The sequence below is a fragment of the Populus trichocarpa genome, chromosome 6 (genome assembly GCF_000002775.5).
Source record: "Populus trichocarpa isolate Nisqually-1 chromosome 6, P.trichocarpa_v4.1, whole genome shotgun sequence".
In the NCBI taxonomy this organism is placed as follows: Eukaryota; Viridiplantae; Streptophyta; class Magnoliopsida; order Malpighiales; family Salicaceae; genus Populus; species Populus trichocarpa.
In genome coordinates, this window is record NC_037290.2 from 20,672,766 (window position 1) to 20,695,487 (window position 22,722).

The 22,722-nt window shown below is 30.5% G+C and overlaps 1 protein-coding gene across 1 annotated transcript; it reads right to left on the reverse strand.

Moving 5' to 3' along the window:
* Positions 1-5,007: 5,007 nt before the first annotated feature.
* LOC7455613 (uncharacterized) lies at positions 5,008-11,299 on the reverse strand. Its single transcript, XM_024603309.2, has 15 exons — positions 11,011-11,299; positions 10,419-10,604; positions 9,742-9,806; positions 9,518-9,656; positions 9,333-9,418; positions 9,092-9,245; positions 8,832-9,019; positions 7,789-7,994; positions 7,606-7,695; positions 7,105-7,226; positions 6,880-6,981; positions 6,325-6,434; positions 6,108-6,195; positions 5,488-5,672; positions 5,008-5,378 (listed from the first exon to the last, which is right to left on the reverse strand). The coding sequence occupies exons 2-15, from the start codon at positions 10,542-10,544 to the stop codon at positions 5,165-5,167; spliced, it is 1,875 nt and encodes a 624-aa protein (XP_024459077.1). The 5' UTR covers positions 10,545-10,604; positions 11,011-11,299; the 3' UTR covers positions 5,008-5,164.
* Positions 11,300-22,722: the final 11,423 nt, after the last annotated feature.

Here is a 22,722-nt window from a genome sequence, read left to right on the forward strand (position 1 = left end):
AGCTTTTGGCTTTTTTTTTTATTACTATACATTATTGGATTTTGCAGAACCATCAATACTAATTCTGCAATTCGGTATTCAATTTACGGAATCAACAACTTGGTTACCGAATATAATTTCAAGAAAACTTCTCAATCATTTAGATTTTAAAATATAATTTATATTTTACTTTAATACATTTTATTAAATAAAAAAAATTAAGTTTCAAAACTTGTACATACTTATATTATCTTGTATTATTAATTAAATTTTAATAAAATAATAAAATTCAAACTCATAACAAATTGCAATACTATATCTGCTTAACAGTGAATAAAACTTTGATTTTATATCAAAAATCTTCTAAATTCAATATTAAATAGAAACCTAATATATAATTTATACTTGTAACATTTTCAGGGAAAGACATCTATGAATTGATTTTATTATGTCTGTGTCAGCTCTTGAGAATTGTGCTCTTCCAATCAAACTTTCAACTCGACAATATATTTCGGCAAATCGAAAGCAATATTCGTGTTTAAAATGTGGAAGTTCTCGGCTATCTTTTCCAGTCATACTTAAATTAGAGTAAAGCTCAGCAAGATTTCTTTCCATTTAAGGTTGTCAATTCTCTGTTTTATCTGAGATGATCAAAATATTTTATATTAATTTAAAAAACGAAACAATTTTTATTTCATTTTAAATCTCGATTTGTTTCAGATTTTTCGACTAAATTTCGGCCGGAATATTCCGGTTTCATTCCACATGTTTCATTCCGTTCTTAAAAAGCCATTGAATCAAATTGAACTTTGTTCAATTTAATTAATTAAACCACCTAAGTATAAAAAACTCTTTTTCATTACTATTTTCAATAACAATAATATATAAAAATAATATTGAAAATTATTATTATTATTTTCATTAACAATGATATTAATTTTTTAAAATTAGATTTATCACTAATATATATTGTTTATATTCATGTTGTTGTTTTTATGTTTATACTTTGTAGGAATTTGAGCAAAACAAGGGATGTTTTAGATCTCATTAGCCTTGATAACATTGACCTAACTTTATATTTAAAATATTTGTGTTAAAACATTTTACTTTCATAATATTTTGATATTTTGTTTAAGTTGAATTACTTTAAGTTAAAAATCTATTTAATCTTGACTATTTAGAAATATTTTAAATTTTAAAATTATATTTGTTTGGCATTGTGTTTGTATTGCATAATTTATAATTAATTTATCTTGAATTTGAATTATATTTGTTGAATATATATATATATATATATATATATATATATATATATATAAACAGTACAACTTCAAAACGACACACTAAAATACTTCAAAACTGAAACATTTTATTTTAATTAAAAAAATAAAATATTTATCAAAATAAAATTTACGACCTTGTTTCCACAAGCACGAGACAACGAAAGTCTTGCTAATCCCTTCACATGCGTCACGTCACTAGTTAGGCGACGAGATTTTAATTGGATTTCTTTATTTCAATATTCAAAGCATCGGAGAGAATTCACATTGCGTGAATATTCACAGCATCATCGCTTTCTTCGTGTCTGTACCGATTGTGAGTTAACTGTTGGACACTCGAATTGAAGCCTCTGGAAGCTCTGCTCTGAGTCCTCCTTCCACTTGGCATGCCACGAGCCGCTGTCGTCGTCGGAGCGTCCACCGAAAGTCCGGTCCAGGTCCAAGAGAATAAGCAATTGGTGTCCAAGTGAACCCATTTTTAAAACCAAACTGGTTAGGCTCGCTTGTCATTGTAGTGTCGATCATAGTTTCAAAAATTATTTGTTTTCATTGAAAGTCAAAAAATTAGCATAGATTAAATTGTTTAGTTTATTATAACAAAATTATATATATTACAGTAAACATGCTATCAATATAAACAAATAAACATATAAAAACTCTAGCATGCATACAAAACATAAATTAATTTATAATTAATATCAAAACAAAGTCACAGCATTCATATTAAATAATATCTAATATATTTATATAAATAATATCTATATATTTAAATCAAAATAAAAAAAGATATTTGTTGAAGTACTTTAAATAATGAAGTTTTTGTTGTTATCAATGATAAATCTTTCATTTTTAAGACTTTATTACTCTTCTTTTGGTTCAAAGATTGTTTGCAATAAGCCGCTTAAGATTCCAACAACACATCTTTGGTTTAGATGCACTTCTAAATAAAGTTTTTCAACCAAAGTAGATAGACTCAAAAATCTCATAAAAAATAAATATAAATTCTAGATTTTGAGACGAATATAAAAACTTAAAAAGGAAGGAGAAAAACAATAAAATTTGAGGGAAAAAAGAGTGTAAAATCAGGAAAAAATTTCTTTTGAACTCTTCTTTCACCCTCTTTTTATAGTTGGTTTTGAAAGTTAGAAAGTTAAATAATTAATTCTTGTATTAACCAAAACTAATTTTTAAATTATCAACTTTTAATTAACCACCATAAATCCATAATAAAAACATGAGCATCATTGTCATAAAACAAATATCTTTTGAGTTGAAAAACTTATTCAAGTTCTGTTGAAAAAATACAAGAAAAAATTATCGGATTCTTCCTTTCATGGGTTAGACAAAATAGTGGATTGAGCTAGAATAAATAATTCTTCATGGAGAAAATCCAAGCCTAAATTTAAGTTAGCAAAAAATAATTTTTTGTGGTCCAAAATAATATTTACAATGAACCCAAACCCAGGCAAGCTTAGGCTGGCGCTCGTGTGGGTTTAAATCAGAAGCCCACTTTGCTTAAGTCCTCTCGTTTCTAAGAACTTCGGTGCCCGTAGAACCCAATCTGAACTCTTCAACTAAGTTTTGTTTCTTTACAATGTAGGATAGGGTCAGGCCTAGGCTAGCGCTCGTGTGGGTTTAAATCAGAAGCCCACTTTGCTTAAGTCCTCTCGTTTCTAAGAACTTCGGTGCCCTTAGAACCCAATCTTAATTCTTCAACTAGGTTTTGTTTCTTTACAATGTAGGATAGAGTTCTTTAGAGAGTTTTGAATTTCACCAAAACATGTCAACTAAGAATTCTTTAAAATCAATTTCTCATTCATTAATAATTTTTTTAAATCATGTTAATGTTCTATGTTAAAGAGAATAGGTTAAAGATTAAATTCTAACAAAGTCTTAAACCCAAAAGTGAGTGGACCCCATTTTTAATTTAGCATTAAATGTTCCTATTAACCATGTTCTTTAAACAAATTCTCAATAATCTCCCACATGAATAAAAATTGTCTCATCATTTTAAAATGACTCAAAGATTTGTTGAGAGATACTGACTTGGTAGATCACTATATCAGGATAGGTAGTTTTTGGCTTTGAATTTTTCTTAGTAAAATACAATTGAATTTACTTGACTAAATAATGAATACGATAACTTAAACTATTCAGTTTTTTATGTAAACCAAGACAATAATACTCATACTATTCATTAAAATAATACTTTATTTTTTTAGTTTTTTTATTATTTCACAATTCAACAATTCAATTTATTTTTTTAGTATTTTTTAGAAAATTACCTCTAATATCCTATAATTTAGTTAAGATTACACTTATCTATTGAGTTTTAAGAAATTTTCTTTCTTCCGAACATAATTTTTCTCTCTTCAAAAAAACCATGAAAAAAATCTCAAATTCAGCTCAGAAAAAACCCTAATTTTTTCAATTATGTCTCGACTCTCCATAAACCCCAAGTTGAATTTTCATAAAATGAACACGGTGAAATTGTTGTCTTCTTCCCGTCTCTTTCTAAAATTTAGGCATAAACCCCAATTAAGATATATAATTATACTTGGCGAAGAGATTCTGCCCAAAACTTGTCGATTAAGGAGGAGAGTGGCTGGGGGTTCTCTTTGGTTTGATGTGGTCATCTGCTCTTCCAGTTCTTGCAATGTGTTATGATCAAGGGATTGGAAAGACAAGAAAGGAAAGAATGCAGAGAAGAAAGAAGGGGAAAAGATACAGAAAATGTGTTTTTCATTAATTGCTTGCTTCCTACGCCAACTGGGCATTGCATTTATATCAGATTTCTAAGCTAATACAAGATGTTAGCTGACATTTTCTCATCACTAACACTTTTTCTATCCATCAACTACCTGCTGCCTTCCAATCCCGAGTCCATTCCAGCATTCAAAATAATTCTTGTCCTCAATAATTGGTATTGAAATCTGGAAATTGTAGAACTGACTGATCATCTAACTCTTCCCTTGTTGCATCCTCTTTAAGAAGATTTGACCATTGAACTAATACCATGGTAGCAGCTCTGTCACCTTTTCTCATAATTTTCCTATCAAGAATAGCCTGAGGATGCACCTTTACTAAACCATAATCATTAATTTTTGGCAGAGCAGGGGACACTGCCGCTTCATTGGTCATTGGTTTTTTCTAAGATACATGAAAAACAGGATGAATTCTAGCTTCTGCTGGTAGCAGTAGCCTGTAAAAGCCACCTCTCATGCCCTCTGTAGGATTAGTTATCATAGCCTCGTAGATTTAAGTTTTTTTTTTAATTGATATGTTTAGAATAAAGACGAGTAATTTATTTTAATTTATTTTTTATAAAATTATCTTGATTAGGTTTAATAAGTTAAACCAGGATAACTTGAGTTGTTTCGTTGAAGATAAAACCCACCCAGAAATACAGAAGATTGAAAGGATATCGGAAGAGATTCTGAGGAAGATAAGACTGGCAGGTTACGCTGGAAATACTGACGAAGCATTTGTTCGCAGGCACAGCGAGAAGCTTGCTACTGCATATGCGATTATGAGAACTAAAGCCCATGATCCTCTTCGGATTACTGGTAAAAGAGAAGGGTGCAGGTCTATAATTTAAAACCACCTTCATTTGATATTTATTTGCATATTCTGCTTCCCTGAAGTTTCTTGTTGCTTGAATAATCCTGGAACTGTAGATGACAAATTGAGAGACAAATTCAAACCATAATGAAGAACTCTTGGCATGATCTCCTAGAGCAGGACTGCATAGCGTCAATCAGTTACTCTCATTCCGTTAAACAAATAAGATTACATTGGATGGAATTACAGAAAGAAAGAACATGGAGAGAGGATTGATTTAATCAGCGAAATGCAGAGAAATACATCCATGCTGCGTCTCTATCAGAGACTCCATGAGCAAAATGTCAGGCTGGAGAGAGGGAAGCTGTATAAGAACCATCACAGTACTTCAAGCCTTTTAAGAAGCCAGAACCCAAGCAAGGAGCAACGGTGGCTTCTGGAATACCAAAAGCATGACTGCTTTCTTGCAAGCCTTCAACCGCTGCAGCTTGATCAGGTTTCTCACAGGCTGTCTCAAGAGCCGCATTCAAGCCAATTGAGGTGCGTTCTGTTGTAAAGCTGAAAATTTCCCAAATTAAATCAAAACACCGATTAGCAACTATATAATCATGGTGACACACTAAATAAAGGCATGGATGACAGAAGCTGGTGTAGGAATTTATGATACCTAGCCTCAAAGTTTCTCCCTTCAGAACCCATGAGAGCACATACACGGCAAACAATCCATGGTGGGATACATGCATCCTTAATTTCTATGCTGGACAAGAGACCGGTGGATGAACCTTGACTAGATCCAGTGCCTTTAGGGGAGGCAGCATTATTGTCGGCTCTTTTTACCTCTACACATTTTATCTGTGAAACAAGATTGGTAATCAGCTATGCAAACATGCTTCTGACATCATGAGGCAAGAATATATATCGTTTTTACTACTCGTATTCTCCACATTAAAAAGAATGCTCATTATACACCGATGAAAAGCACGGAAATTTTATTTACATCAAAGAACATCTATTTAAAAAAAGAGCATAATGGAACATTTTGCAACAGATATATAGCTGCTGATAGAAGAGCACTAAAGTTATATAAGTAAATAAAATTTGATTGTGAATGAAGGTTTCACACATCATATCATAAAAGATCAACGGGAACAAAAATTTTGGTCTGACAAATGAGAGAAAACTGAGCAATTGAGGCAAATATAGTCACACCAGTAAAAGAGATGAAAGTATGTTTTGAGTTCTAGCTCTATATATTGAGAAGCCCAAGATTAAATTTGCAACACCCACCTCCGGAGCAGAAAGAGCTGCATTCTGAAATGGAACAGGTGAATACAATACAGGAACATCAACTCCAGAAAGAAAGGTAAGGGAAGATCTGAAGACAACCAGAAGGAAGTGTGACATAGTCATAACATATGTAGAAAAATATGGAACTAATTTTTGAACCACAGTGCAGCTAAACTCAACAGAGGTATTGTTGTTCAAACTTCAACCCTGAACCTACCTGTAATTTAACAAAAAATCATATAATCCATGTACATTCTTGTTTCCACAGAAAGCCAGCAGAGATTGTGGGCTATTATCAACATCAGACAAGGAACTAAGCCGACGAGTCTGCATTATGTTCAGCAGGAACCACAAATTAGTTATAAAATACAAGCAATAGAATCAAAAGTAAATGAAAGAGGATCTTGACAAGAGAGAATTGAGCAGAACTCTCCAGTTAGGGAATGTAATTATTAGGAGACAAAACTAGGAGCTTGGGATGTACAATCATCACAATCCCAAAAACTGTCACGACATCATAACTACAGGTTGCTAGATATCCTTTACAGCCCAAAATTTCAAATATTAAATGATTTCATGAATAGCAAGCATTTAACTAGGGCCACTAATTCATTAAAAGAAAAATAGGAGGAATAATTGTTGGATTATGATCAATTCAAAGTATTAACTATCAAAAATGGTTGCAACCTTAATGATCCATAATATCAGGGAAGGCATCTCATTCAAGCTGAGGGAAATGCAAGATGGCCAAATGTGAAAGGAATTCACTCACCTGGCCCAAATTCTGTTTCTCAATCTCAGAGAGCTCAACTAAATCTTCAGTGGTGACTTGCTCTACCTTAGAATGACAAAGTGGCATAGAGAAACAAATATCCTACACAACAAATTAAAAGTGTTGCATAATAAGAGCAAAATATACAAAAATCAAAAAACATGTGCCAAAATTATTAACAACGTAAATGAGCAAATACTAAACATAACAACAGATAAATCTTACATGCTCTCTCAACAACGACCTCAAACCTCTTGTTGACTGGGAGATGTAAGCATTGCATAGGTGTGCAGTTCTTCCTGGGCCATCACTATTAGTGAACATCACCACAAATTGTGAAGTGCACACTACAAAAAGTTCCCATTAAAACTCAATGTTAAGATGTAGTTTGAGGAGAGAATACTTTCATTGGCTAAAGAAATGGAGAAAAGCATATAACTCCACAGATAAAAGCTTTCGCATGATTCACATGTTACAAGTATCTTTCAGTATACAATGTACCAAATAGCAGTCTTGGAAAGGAGGTGAGCGAGTCAAAATATAGATAAGCAGACACAACCTATGACATCAACTAAATCCAAGTAATATGTCTCAACAATAATGATGCGTGGAAACAACAATATACTTAATTTGCACATAATGTTGCATGTTTGTGGAAAAAGCACCAGAATATAAAGCAGGATGAGAAAATAAAAAAGATTTAATAGAACACGTGCAGAAAAATACCATAAAAAATATTGCAAATGTTCTTTCGAAGCATGTAATAAAGACTCCGAAAAGAATCCTCCCACGCCAGTTGCCGTTTTCTTATAAAATCTATGTCCACAAATAAAAGCAAGAACGTTAAAAAGAGAAAGGAGGAAGGGAGTAGAAAACAATTAATATGAATTATTGTTTTTATTTGACAACCTCCCTCAGTTGCTGACAAGGTTAGCACTGATATGACAGCAGCAGGTAAGGTAGATTGAGGGTAAACCCATGAATGCAAAGCTTTAGAACTAAGGATTTGAGAAGCCAGTGCCTGCCCTGAGCTTCTATTGTCCTGGGAATCTCCAAATTGGGATGCAAGCTGTGGCATGCCATTGTAGGTACTGCTCATGATTGACCTATGAATTCTAAAATTTGCAAAGAAAATATTAACCACCAATTAACAACCTATAACATGGAACTTGCTCACAGATTAATTCACAGCTGTCCATATGGTGTGCATTATCAAATAAATAAGTTGTTAAGGAGCCATTCTCAAAACAAAGAGACTAGACACAGAACATACCCAAGAAAATAGCCGAGGAAGTCAGAAACAGAACCCTTGTCCATATTGAAAAATGAAAATAATTTCATGCATAGCCACAAACATAGAACATACCCAAGAAAGCATTGATATGAACAAAACAGACAGTCTCGAGTCAAAACAAGAGCATCCTATTATCTCAAAGGCAAAGGAATGGGTTGAGCTATTCATACCTTATCATTATTCATGTATGCATTGAATTGAAGTTGTCAAGTGCATAATAAAGTAACAGGCAAATTTTGATGACAAATCAAGTTACAGGAAAGAAAATTAATTAATTGTCACAAGTTGTTTGGAACCAATTCTTTAGTATAATTGAATTCAATTCAATTTAAATTCAATTGATAAATAAGTTGAATTCATATATTTGAAAGAGAGAATTCAATTCATTTTATTTCTTATATTACCCTCATCTCCTTTTTCTTATTCCTGCAAATGTCTTTCAAAAAATGAGATGGGTAGATGGTATTTTTGAAAAGCTAGTTTTAACATTTAAATTTAATTTAATTCGAAGGGTTCCAAACAGCCTGGAAAGTTTTATACACTCACACGATGAAAGATCAATTTACCACCAAGTTTAAGAATTGATATTATCTAAATAAGAAGCAGCAGGACAAACTAATAAAGGAAATACTAACTTAGATATACTTGACAAACTCACTGATTAACTGAGCAAGAGGACGCCACCCGCATTCTAGTTTTCAAAGTAAAATCAAGAGGAGCTTTTAGGCCAGCTATATTGCATTCAGAGCAGAAATTGCCACTGTGGTTGCCAGCTATTTCAGAAGCAGCATTTAAACCAGAAGTGTAAGGCATTTCATGGGCCACAAGTCCTTTTAATGCTTTATCCTGAGTTAGTAAGTCAAATCAGAACAACTTGACTTGAGTAACAAGAAAAAAAAAATTGCTAGCAAGGTATACCATGTCAACAAATGCCAATCCAGATGACTTTTCACAACTGGATGAAAGCTGAGCAACACTGCGAAATATACTTTGACTGCAATTTTCAATTGTTTGGCGAGGTTGTACCACACCATCTTTTGAAACTTCATCAGAAGCAACTGAATTCTCTGGACTGCCAGGAAATGAAGAGCAAAACCAGTGAGAAAAGAAGAAAATGTCTACATTTTGCAGATGAGATACACCGTGCTAAAAGGCATACCGTGAAAGTTGTCGCCTCTTGGCAGCCAGAGTTGAAAGCATAGTGATGTTCTTCAGGCTAATTGGTTGCTCAGTTGATGTAATTTCCTGAGTGTAAATGGGAATACAGTAAACAAACAAATAATGCATCATAATAACAGAAACAGAACCAGAACATTGGTATCCTAATGAGGAAAATATAATCACCTTTGCACTGTCTTTTACAGAAAGCATCCTAAGCCTGGATTTTTTGACAGGATATACTTCATCCATACGGGTGTCAATGTATCTAGGAGTCCTTGATGCATCTGGTTTCCTAGGCCCATTATCCACCGCACTACTATTACTGGGAGGTAAAAAATAAATTGTCACCAAATCAGAAAATAAAAAAGTAAGTACAAGTTAAGAAAAAGATAAATAGGATGATTTACTTCTTTGAACCCATTGGAGATTCATCTACAATCTCCAGAACTTTTGTCCTCTTCAGCTGCTCTCCCTGCATGCCAACAAGGACAATAAACTGTGAAGATTTTTTTTCCACTACAATTTATTAGTTTTGAGAAGATTCTTTAACTCGAATTTAATGCAGTTAATGAATAATGACTGTCCCAGCGACATTAAACAAATACACAATGTGCTTCCATATAAATTTTGTATATAGATCCTCAGTTCTTGCAATCCAAAATGAAAAGTGAATCTCCCCAAAACACCTCCAATTTGATTAGCATACAGATGGAAGTGTTTATGAAACAAAAGTAAACATGTTAAGCAAGTATAAAATGAGAATGAAAGTCAGGGAATTACGAGGAAACTGGTCAATACACACAAACCATTTCCACACACACGCCCAAATAAAAAAATAAAGAGGTTCAAGACAAAAGATCATAAATTGATTAATGAACGTAGGTAAGCAGAATTTCTGTCCTTACTATTCAATATTTACAAGGAATGTGAATACAGAAGACAAACCACAAGCACACGTGAACTTGAATTTATTCCAGCAATAATGGTTGAAAACGTCAAAATCCAACCATCCAAAAAGTGATCAAAACTTCCAAGTTAAAAACCTAAAGCACGGAGCACAACAACGCCCAAGTTGAAAACTTACTCTCAGTTCCGACGGAGTCTTCCTTCTAACCATTGGACCATCAGTTAAAGAAGCACCACCACCACCACCACCAATTTGAACAGTGACAGAACCTAACAAGCCACCCGGTGCAGCAACTTTTGCCATAAATTACTCTGTTCAGACCGTTTATAACTCCCAACTCCTTCAAACCAATCAACTCACCACCTACAAACAATTTTCCCGTAACACTTCCGTTAACACTCGCACATATTACCACGAACGAATCTAAACAATCAATTTGGAATTGATGAATAGACATTGCGCATTATTAAGAGAAACATAACATCAAACACCATATAAGCTTTTCTATAGTGTCCAAACTGGATTCTAAATCTAAAGAAATCCAAGACTCGATTGAAAACCTCCTTCGTACTTCGATTAAATAGTAAACTAACAAAAATTAAACCAAAAAATAAATAAATAAATCCAATTACTGCTGTGAGAATCGATTTCTAACAATCTAATGTCGTGTCAACTATACTAACAACATCAAACGCGGATTTTATGGACAAATAACGAAAAAGAGAAGGAAAAAAAAAGGTAAGGAAAGGAAAGGACGTGTTACTGTTACCTTTGGGAAGCAGAATATGAGAGAGAGAAATAATGCATCGAGAGAAACCGATTTTTGAACCTCTCAATTAAGAAACCGAGGTACTGTTGTTGGATTGTTGGGTTTTTGATCGATTTGCCCTAAAAAATAAGAGTCTAATTAAGGCAAAAATTCAACAAAAACTATGAGCAGGTTAGTGAGTAAGAGGGAGCAAAGATTGGAAAAGTTGCGGTAAAGTTTATATTTTGGGGTTTGAACATTTTCGTAGTTTTCATTTCCCTCCTGCCCTTCACGCCGTTAGTTTTCGACGCCAACGGTCAGAGATTTTATTGAAAAGTGACGTTAAGTAGTGGAAATTTGGGGATGAAGTGTTATTGTACTCGCTAGGATTCCGTGACGCGTGTTGCTCAGGGAGCAACTTACAGCGTCCATTTATTTGAGGAACCAAACGTGGGGCAGGTTTGTGAGTCCGGCAGATGACTTCTTTGGTTGCGGTCAACTTTTTTTTTTTTTAATAAATTTAATTTTTTATTTTATATTATTTTTTTAATATTTTCATATTTTTTAGTAAAATATACTTCAAAAAATTAATTTTTACTTCATTCTTATACATCTCAGAATCTACTCAAATCTATTTTTTAATTTATTTTCATGATTTGTCTTGCTTGTAATTTGGGGTGTTTTTTTCCTTTTCATTTGAGTATATTTGATTTTTTTTTCATGAGTGAAATTTAAAATTATTTACAATCAAGCATTTTCATTAGATTACATGTAATATGGCTATTAAACTGACATATCAATATATCAAGTATACATGCATATTTAATATTTCTAATTGAATTCGTTTTAATTTTATTTAAAATTAAAATTGTTGTTTTAATTTTATTTAACTTGACCCGGTATGATCTACATGATATTGTGAAGTGGATATATAATTTTTGAATTATAACTTTTAGCTTTGAGTTATAATTAAAAACTTATTTTTATAAATAACTTTTGATAAGCTAAAAACACATGTTTAGTAAAATAGCGAATCAAATCAATTTATTTGAAATCATAATTTATTATTTATCCATAAATATGTTTGGTGAAAATTTAACTTAAATGTGACTTTATTATTTTTAATTTATATTAATCAAAGGAAAAATTACTTTAAACTTCCTGTATTTTGTGCATGAAAATGTTTTCCTCTTATACTTTGAAAATTTACAGTTTATATCATACTATTTATATAGTTTATTTCACTTTACCTATTTAGCTGGACTCAATCATTAAAGATTCTAAAATATTACATGTTTGCCATTATAATTTTTTAAAAACCCAATTTATGCATCTTCTCCTCTCTCTTACGACCATTTCTACATCTTCTAAGGGAACGTTTGGAAACGCGGTTTAACCAGCGTTCCTAAAAAATTTGAATTTTTTTTTTGTTAAAATTTAATATGGTTTATACGTTTTGCATCGTTTTGATGTGCTGATGTCAAAAATGATTTTTAAAAAATAAAAAAACATCATTAACATGTATTTTGGCATGAAAAGTTATTTAAAAAGCACCCGCAACCACACTGTCAAACAAGCTCTAATTACCCAATTAGAGCTAGTATGGAAAGCTTAACATGTATATTCTTATCAAGTGAATAGATCCAAATTCAACAAACATTTAATCGAGTTAAATAATATATTTAATAAAAATAAATATAATTCTTAATCTAATTATTAGATTTGATTTGATTTTTTCTAAAAAATTCTAAAAATTAAATAACTACAACGAGTTAAAAAGATATTTAAATTAGACTCCAAACTTCTTTTATTAATGTTGATTTTATAAGATATTCACTAAAATTTAAAATGTAAATTGTAATTTTTAAATTTCAATAGGTAAATGTAATTTTTATCAAATTATAGAATATTAAAATTAATTTTTTCTAAATTTATTAAGAAAATTACAATTAGTTTGTTGATAATTGTTTTTTCAAGCTGATTACGTCGATTTACGTGGATTAAATATTGACTAGGTAAGAGAATAAAAAACAAAAGAAATGAAAAACAAGACTAGCAGTATTCGAACTGGTAGCAAATGAAGCCATTAATGGACATAGCTACCACACTCTCATTTGCAGATCAATCATCAATGTCTACATAAATATGTCACCCGAACCAGATACACTCAAGTCATCCTCAAACTCCTGGAGGTCCTAGATACCCATTTTCATGGTCTCGTGATGATCAGCTGCCAACCATGGAACACAAGAAGTAGGTGGTGACGATGAAGAAGTAGTTGAGAAAGTTTCAGCTTTGCCAGTAAGACGTTGAACAGTGCCCATAAAATCCTCTGGCCTCACATGAATAATGTCAGGCGATTTGAGATATACTATAACAGGAGAAGAACGACCCTGATTTGGAGCCGCCGTCTTCTTGATCTTCGACGAGTTCTTGCTGACCATAAGAGGTGCTGGCCTTGGACACTGCAATTTTCCTGCCATTGAAGAGTTCATTTTGTGTGATTCTAACTACTCAGCCTTAATTAGAAGCAAAGTTATCTGATGGGAGGCAAGATTTTGAAGTATTATGAGGGTTTGAATCAGGCTTTGAACTGCAGAGGTACTTATAGAGGCAGAGCGAGCGACGATTCAGTTTGAAAAGATTAAACATATATGTATTTGGTCAGCTTTGAATTGTTCAATTTGTATTTTAATATTTGTTGGCTTGTCGAAGTTTAATCGCCGGCAGTAGATGGTTATTTTAAAGACTCAGTGTTCTTTTGTTTTTTTAATAAGTTTTTGTTTGAATGAGACAAAACCGCTCAGTCAAGTCAATTCCTGCCGATGTCGTACTTTTCTTCGATTATAGAACAATAATCTTACATTGTCAACCTTCTTCACCAGGGCTTCTGAACACCCGATCACTCGATAAAAAGAAATGCGGTGAAAACCCACAAAAACACGCAAAGAAGAAGAGGTAAAATGTTATTATAGAAAATGTTAACAGTGGTCATAGATATCCTCATGCTCATTCAAACTTATCAGAAAAATGGTTATGAAAATCTTTAAAAATTATTTCAAAAATAGTTTTAATGATTAGGTTGAGATCCTCTCATATATATATTTTTTTAATGTTCATAATGATGCAACAAAGGGGCGGAGGCATGTTAAAGACTTGGAGGCATAGCTCAGGTCAAGATTTTATCAATATTTTTTAACTAGTTTTATATAAAAAAAATTTATAATTCTCGATTGAGTTATTAAAATTTTTTGAAAATTTATGTGGGGCCTTCTAACATGATACTTTAGCTTGGGTTAAAATTTCATAATTTTTGAAAAAATTCAGAAATTTGATGAAAAATCACAATTTAACCAGTTTTATGTTATTTGACATAATTTTCAATCCGACCATCATATTGAGCTGAAATTTTACGAGAGATCTTAAAATATATTGAATAAAATCTGGTTAAATTTTTAGGATGAACGGAGCTTAGTAGTGCTAACAAAAAAAAACCGTCAAATAAAAGCAAACCAGCTCATTAAGGGTAAAATGGGTATTTGCCATTAAAAAATAAAACAAATCAGCTCTTTTTTATATATATGTTGCCGACTGGGCAAAAGCAGAATAGAAAAAGAAAAGGCGAGAGAGAAAGAGAGAAAAGTAAGGGAAAAACAAAAAAAAATCCAAGAAAAAAAATAAAAAAAGTGAGAGGATAACCTTGTAAACTTATAAAATTCAATTTATAAAACACTAATCTAAGGAAGAATCAAGTGAAGGAAAGAGAAATTGAGAGAGAGAAAAAATTTAATTATTTTATTTTTCAGTTGACATGAGATTGCTATTTTATTCCGGTTGAGGGGTTGTTACAATATCGATTCAGATTCGATTATAGATGAATTATATTCCACAAAATATTGAAGGATATAACTTCAATAGTGAGTTTATTTTTACTTTCACTTTAATTTTATGTACTTTCAAATTTATTTTTTTATATTTTGGATAGTGTATTTGAATTAAAATTTTATTGTTAACTTTAAAATTTCATGTACATGAATTAATAATTAATCTTTTAAAAAATTTATATATTTATTTAATAGTCTAGAGGAGAAAAAATTCTTGGCTCCGTCCTTGGATGCAACCAATTCAACATCGGCTAGAAAACGATGATTTTAATAGTTTATAAGCACAAAATACACTTTTCTTTCTCTTAAAGAGAAGCACTTTAAAATGATGAAGCATTTTAAAATGATAAAATTCACCATGTAATTGCAGTAAAACAATACATTTTAGAAGACTTAGTATATATAAGTATGGACATACATTATCGATTCATTAATTTAATTTAAAATGACTAGTTTAAGATAAATGAAAACAACTTAATTGTGAGCTTATTGTTTTTGTTTTTTTCACCAAACTAGATCACTGAATTGATTTAAAATTAATTACAATTTTTGAATCATGATTGTTCATGTTTCTCGAGAGAATCCGAGTCCTGATTAGATTAATATTATAGGTTTAATCAATTGAAAAAAGAAAATAAAAGAGGAAGCCTCTTTCATTACATATATTATTATAAAAATAAAATAAAAAATTAAAGAGAGACGAAAGAAGAATGGCTCATCTTCGTTAAGAAAACAAAGTGTCCAAGTCTTGAATGCTTCTACTAGAGATATATTGGCCGCTTGAATGGTACCTGGAATTTTAAAACAATTAAAGATTCTGCATTAATATACTTTCTATTCATCCATGAAATTAAAAAACGTATCATATATAAATACACTGCTTAATGATACAATAAGTTTTTGAATTCGGCGTGTTTCTATTCACTCAAAGTTAACCCAAATATTATATAAATATATTTATAAAATATTTAAATTTTTTTAAATAATATGATATATTTGTAGAATATTTACATACTTCTTTATAAGAGATTATCATGGTGAACAAGTTAATCTAGTTTTACCAGAAATTTTATTTTTAATTTTACCCTTCAATATTAAATTAATTAATAATTAAGTTTTTAATTTGCTTTTGATAAGATTACCTCAATATTACAATTATATCGCAAGTTTTTCATGCTAATCCATATGGTTCAAATCATTTTTTTTCTTAACTCTTTTTCTTTGCCATTTCCTTTTCATTTTTTTAATTTATATTATCAAAATTATATGAATTTATTAAACCAAAGTTAAGTGAATTACTCAATCTCTAGTTTTTTTACTTTTTTGAGAATGCTTGCGTTACCTTAGTTTTTTTTTTTTTTTTTACAGTGGAAAAAAATGAGTCGGCCATGGCGGTCCACCCATCTAGTCTTGTTAGGAGCTAGCTCTTATCCAGCGATGTGAAGTTAACCAGTAAACAATTAAGATATTTTATAATTCATAATTCATAAAATGCTATATATATATATATATATCAACCGGTCAGCCTAACTACTACTTGAACTTGCACGCGAGAATGCTGGACGCTACAAATTGTCCAAATATTCTAGAACCTCCCCCTCCTCGACAAACCTTTCCCAATCAAACCGCCATAAATTTCAAGTTTTATTACTGCATGCACTGACCATAATTAAAGTGTTATCAATATATATTTAAAGTTTTGAAAGAATTTTTTATTATTTTCAACTCAATTAACTAGTAAAAAGATAGTAGTTATGACGTAATCAGATAAATTATGAGTTTTTCCAATAAATAAATATGGATTAGCAAGCCATATTATATAAACAAAGACTATTTAAATAAAGCATACATATTCATAAAAGATTTATACCAAGCGGAAAATATATAAATCTATGTTGGCTAATCAAATAAACTATAGAGTTTTATGTTGATTAATAAATCATAGAGATTCATAATTAAACTATGAAGAGTTTATATATTTAGCGAAAGTGCTTGCAAAACTAAAAAAAACATTAAATTCTATGACAAAAAAAGCATTTAAATAAACTAAAAACTTGTAAAGAAAGCATGGAAATGAATAAAGCCTAAAGTTTGTAGAGTGATAAATTTACATAAAGTAAATTAAAAGATAAATTTACAGAAAATCAGAGAAAAATTGTATTGAAACTGTAAAAAAAGAATTATCTATTTATAAATAATATTAGGATAAAGCAATTATTTTATTGTTTTTGTGAAAAACTTTTTCTTAAAAACAATTTGTTGTTTGCGAAAATAATGTTCATGTATTTTTTTATATTTATACCGACTAAAATCACAGAATTAAAACGACTCGAGCACTTGGTCTATCTTATAATAAAATTTTTAGAAATATTATTTTCTTCACAACAACACCAACACTAACAACAAAATTAAAATTAAAATCAAAATCTACCGTAATATGCCTTGTTTTCTTGTTTGATCATTTTGTTGCTTAAAGATTTGGATATGATCCTTCAACTTCAAAAAACCCAGTTATTATAGGTCATTTAAAAAATATTTATTTTGAGTGTCAACTGATTAATTACATTATTTTTTGGAACAACAAACACGAACCCTACACGGTTTACCATGTGGTTAAGAAGGTTTATTTTATTTCTTAATTTTTAGGGTTAAAACCTTAAAGTCAAAGATTAAAGGAACATGGCTGTCATGTTCTTTAAATCTAAATTATTGATTTCAGATTAAATGTACATGATTCAGCGCATGATAAAAATGGTAATAATGTGATTTCTTTTTATTTTATTTCTCTCACCTAATATAAATCACTAAATTCAAAATCAATGGTTGGATTTGAAACATGATTGATATCTTAAGATAAAATTATGCTAGGTTAGTATTTCAGGATAAAAAAAATAAAAACAAAAGGAACATAAATATATCTTGTTAAAAAAGAGGAAGATAAAAATACAAAATAAATCTATATAAAAAATAATTTCAAAATGAACTTATATTATTTCAAAACAAAAAACATAAAAAGACATATGCTCTTTATTTTTACTGGTTTCACGCATTTTATCTCGAGATTGCAACCAAACACTAAATAAAAAAAACAAGAAATGATCCAAATTTAGAGAGCAAACGTCTAGGAAAATTTATTATTTGTCAAACTAAGGTGACAGATGCATTCTTAAGATCATCAAAAAGAAATTTAATCTCTACACGTTAAATAATCAAAATATACCACTGTAGTTGAGAAAAAAGAAGAGGGGATTCATGTATTTTGACTTTTGCATGTGGAATGAAACTTTACTTTGGTAAGAAGATAGAAGAAGAACAACTATAGAGGACCCCTGGGGTCTGATCTGAGAAGCAAACTCTTCTTGGGTGTGTGTTGAATTTGTGATTTTAAAATATTAATAATTCAGATCGCCTTTGAATAATCAAGAGACTGTATTCCTTGTCAGCCTATGCAAATACTCCAACTATAGAAACATTGTCTGTTTTTTAGTATTATAGTCTTCAACAAGCATTAAATTCACAGCGTAGGGGACTAGCTAGCTAGCTAGCAAGTAGAGAGCAGAGACAATATTTTTAATCAATATTGACAATCTCCCCCAGAAATTCAACTCCTTGCGAGCACAACACAAGGAAAAACTTGACAGTCAAATTTGGCAGCAGAACGTGAAGCGGTTTGCAGGAGTTACGGAGCTTTTGATTGTGTATTTTAAAAATATTTTGCAAAAAAAAAAACTTTTGTTTTAAATTAATTTTTTAATATTTTCAAATTATTTTAGTGTGCTAATATAAAAATATATTATTTTGATATATTTTTTAATAAAAAAACTCTTTAAAAAGAAATCTCTACCCCACTTCTAAATATCCCAGGCCTAATACTAAATTCTCAGATCTCAGTCATCTGGTTATCTTTCATGAAGCTGTTACTAACTATGGTATTATGCTTAAATAGTTTTCCCTTGCGAATATCTTAAATAAAGAACAAAGCTTCAAATAATTATGCCATTATAAACTTGATACTCATCATAATTACCCAGAATCATTCTCATGTTTCTTTCCTTCCTTCTTAACACAATTATCCAATAACTTCATAATATCAAGGGTGGTATTTGATTCTCATGTTAAAGCTTGGGCAAATCTATTTTAAGTTTCATCCTAATTTTCTCTAATATTATATTGTTATTTACATTTTCTTCTTTAACTTAATTTACATTTTATTATATTGATAATAAAATACATTGTAAACATCACATAAATTTTACTAAAAACATAATTTACCTTTTCTTGTTAGGCATTATACAAAAGAGCTTATGATGTATACCATGCTGAATGGATTTATAGAGTGCATATAAAAACCATCGTCAAGTGTCGTTGTTTGCAGGCTCAACAATAACATGCTAAATGCATTATCATCGATTTTCAAAGCCTCAATTAAAAATATTTCAAAAAACTAATATGTTATTTGTGAGTTGAGGACGAAACTTGTGAGAGATTCCACTACCAGTAGAGACAACTACGTTGAAACACAAATTCATGCAAGAAATCAATTTTAAGAGTAGTTTTTTATTATTCAATTTGGGAGAATGGACAAGATCTTCAGTGCTTGTCAGTAGAAGAGAGAGAGAGAGAGAAGATGGGGAGGGAAATGATTTGTCATTTGTGTCTCTAATTATTATAATATATATTAGGGTACTTTGATTATTTTCTTATAATTGAATTTTTTTTTTAATCCAGGATGCAAAATATAATTTTTTTAAAACTTGATAGACAAGTACAATTTTAATCAAACTATAAGATGTTAGGGGTAATTTTTTCAATACAAATTAAATCACTCAAACATAATAAAAAAATAAAAGGTTGGACACTAAAATTTTAGTTCCCTCCACAAGCTTATTAACAGATAATGAATGCATGAATCGAGATTGAATATTTGGGATGATGATTGATTGTAAGGAATTAATAGCAGATTATGCAATCTATTTATACAAATTCCATGCAATCAATTCCTAACACTAAATTAATTTCTCCAAACAAATGACTCTTTACAAAAAGTCTAGTTTGATTAAATTTAAACCTCACCCTTGTAAAGTGTTTAGGCTTGATCCAATAGAGTTTTATTCTTTCAAGATTTCAAGCGTAGATGAAGGAAACCTGAGAATTTCTTTGTTTGAAGAGCTTGTCTTGAAAAAAATTTTGTATCTCCAAGAATTCTTTCATCCTCTCATATCTAGGGTGAGACCCTCTATTTATAGAGATTTGTAGGGGCACTTAAGTATTTTTATCAATGTCACAATACATTATTTTATTGATTAATTTTTGTTTATGAGATCTTGTATTTATGATAAAATACCTTTAAATATCTCATCTCATGTGTCAACCTTCTATCAGTTAAGAAATATATTAAAACTCATTTATTTTTCATGTTATTTATTTTAATCGTAATAAACTAAAAATGACACATTCGGTAGAATTGTTTTTTGTTTCTACGAGTATACTTTGGAATCTAGTGTTCCTTAAAGTTTCATCAGTTTGTATTTCAGGAATGGTACTGAAGGCTAATAAAATGAGATGAACCATTAATTTTCTTTTTTGTTGTGTTCAGATCATAAAAAAGGCGAGGATGGAAGGATTGTTTTATTATAACTAGATTTTTGTTCCTCAAGAGCTGCTTATTGATAATGACTTCAAATGTATTTTGGAGAAGCCATAGTTCCAAACTTGATATATGCTTCCTTTTATACAAAGTTTTGTATATTGAAGACATTGTGCAGTATGCTTAAAGTTTAGTATATTTTGAGAGAAGGTGTTGGATGTTTGAGATTTCATAGATGAATCAACAATGACTGGCCTGCTCAATGCATGTTTGTTACTCTCTATTGCATTTACTAATGCTTGCTATTTATTTATTTATTTATTTATTTTTATTTAATTCACTTACTAAGTATCATGTCTACTAGATCATGTCAGGCCCAAGCGTTTGGGTATTAAATTTTTTCAAAAGCATGATTGAACTGCAAAAACAAACATTGCTTCATTCAAGCATGATTTTTTTATTTATATGCAGTAGAACCTAACTGCAAACTCTTTTTTATTTGTCCAACTTATTTTATAAATTTGTTATATTCGAAGAGGAAAGAATGAAAAAAATGTTGAGTTCTAAGTAATTTATTTCAAGTTTTCAAAAATAAACTTTCTTTTTTGTATGCATTGAGAATGAAAATATTAGTTTTATATTTCCATCTAAATGTTGAATAATTTTTTAAAGGGTTCATGCCTTTTGAAATTTGAGATGTTGCGTGATCTAATTATTAAAGTTTGTTACAAGGAGAGTTTATTCTATATTATAACTATTAGTATATACGAAAATTTGAAATATATGATTATAAGAGAAAACTTTTGAATTTTTGAATTGATACATTATGTTCTAGGAAAATAAAATACTGTATATGTAAAAGATTTATTGTCCTTTTGACTATCTTAATTTGTGCAATTTTATAAATGATTTCTTCACAAAAATTACAGATTAATAAAAAAAATTGAGTGAATTTTAGAGATACGTGTGGTTAATGTCCCAAAATAAAAGAAAGAAATATAGAAAATATAAGAATATAATTGGTTAAAAAGAAAAAAATGAAAATACAAAATAAATATGTTTTTAGAACAACTATAAGTGTATTCCTATATTTTCAAAAAAAGATGCACGAATCTGGCATGATTGCCAGGTCCAAACATGTGGGTCATGCCAAACCCAAACGCGGGGCTGGCATGGTTGCCAGACCCAAGCGCCTGGCTCTAGCAAGGTATTTGATATTTTTTCTTAACAATACAGCGGAAGTCCACAAAGAATTATTAGTTAGATGTCCTAAGATCATTTAACATATTTGCATGAGTATTTTGATCTTCAATAAAATCATCACCTTTGTTTGGCTCATAAAAATTATACAAATCCTAGGCGCCAGACCCAAGCTACTTTGACTGACAACCACGCCAGGTCCAAGCGGCTTGGGTCTGGCAACCCCTATGCAAGTATATTGTGGACCAAGACGCAGTCAACTATAGACTTGCACAATGAATTTTCTAAGTTCTGAAGGCTTGAGATGGAGCTAATGTTGTCTTTTCACAAAACGTTAAATTATCATTTTGCCATTTGGTTGAAAAAATTAAATTCCTGGTTGTGGGGGTATTTTAGTATTTTTCATAGGCTCATTGGTCATTAAACATTTGAGCGGGGGTATGATAGTCTTTTCACGTTTATTTGCATAATAAAAATACTATTCTACCCTAAGGTTAACAAAATTAAAACCTATTGCTCAAGAATTTTTTAACCTTTCACAAACTTAAATAGTTTAAATACATCTTTAACCTTTGAATAGAAAAAAAATAAGCTTTGCTTATAAGAATATTTTTGTTCTTTTACTGTTTTGTGTAATTTTCTATAATAATAAGGGGTATTTTTGATATTGTTTAATTATTTTAAAATTCAAAAAGTTATGCTAGACCCATGTTTACATGGTTCTAACAACCATGTCAGACTCAAATTACTTGGGTGCCAACTCAAGTACCGTGAAGTTGGTGTGGTTGCCAAACTCAAAGCTCTTGAGTATGGTAAATAGTTGAGTGAATGTTTAAAAATTAATCCACTTGATTAGATTTAATAATACTATTGAAATATTCTCCATACTTTTAATATTTTTTTTATATTTTAATATATTTTTTATATTAATCTCCTCTAGAGCGCGTGCCAAATAATTTATATAATTTTGGGTGATAACATGGTTCACCACGCACGTGTGCAGGCAAACTCCCTCCCGCGTGCCGCGCGCCATTTTCAATATTAATCCATAATTGCATCATG

Excerpts from the sequence above, each read along its gene's own strand:
- LOC7455613 (XM_024603309.2), bottom strand. The coding sequence starts at position 10,544 with ATGGCAAAAGTTGCTGCACCGGGTGGCTTGTTAGGTTCTGTCACTGTT. Across the intron at positions 9,807-10,418 it reads AGACTCCGTCGGAACTGAGA|GGAGAGCAGCTGAAGAGGAC; the intron begins GTAAGTTTTCAA and ends GTTGGCATGCAG. Across the intron at positions 9,020-9,091 it reads GATTGGCATTTGTTGACATG|GATAAAGCATTAAAAGGACT; the intron begins GTATACCTTGCT and ends TTACTAACTCAG.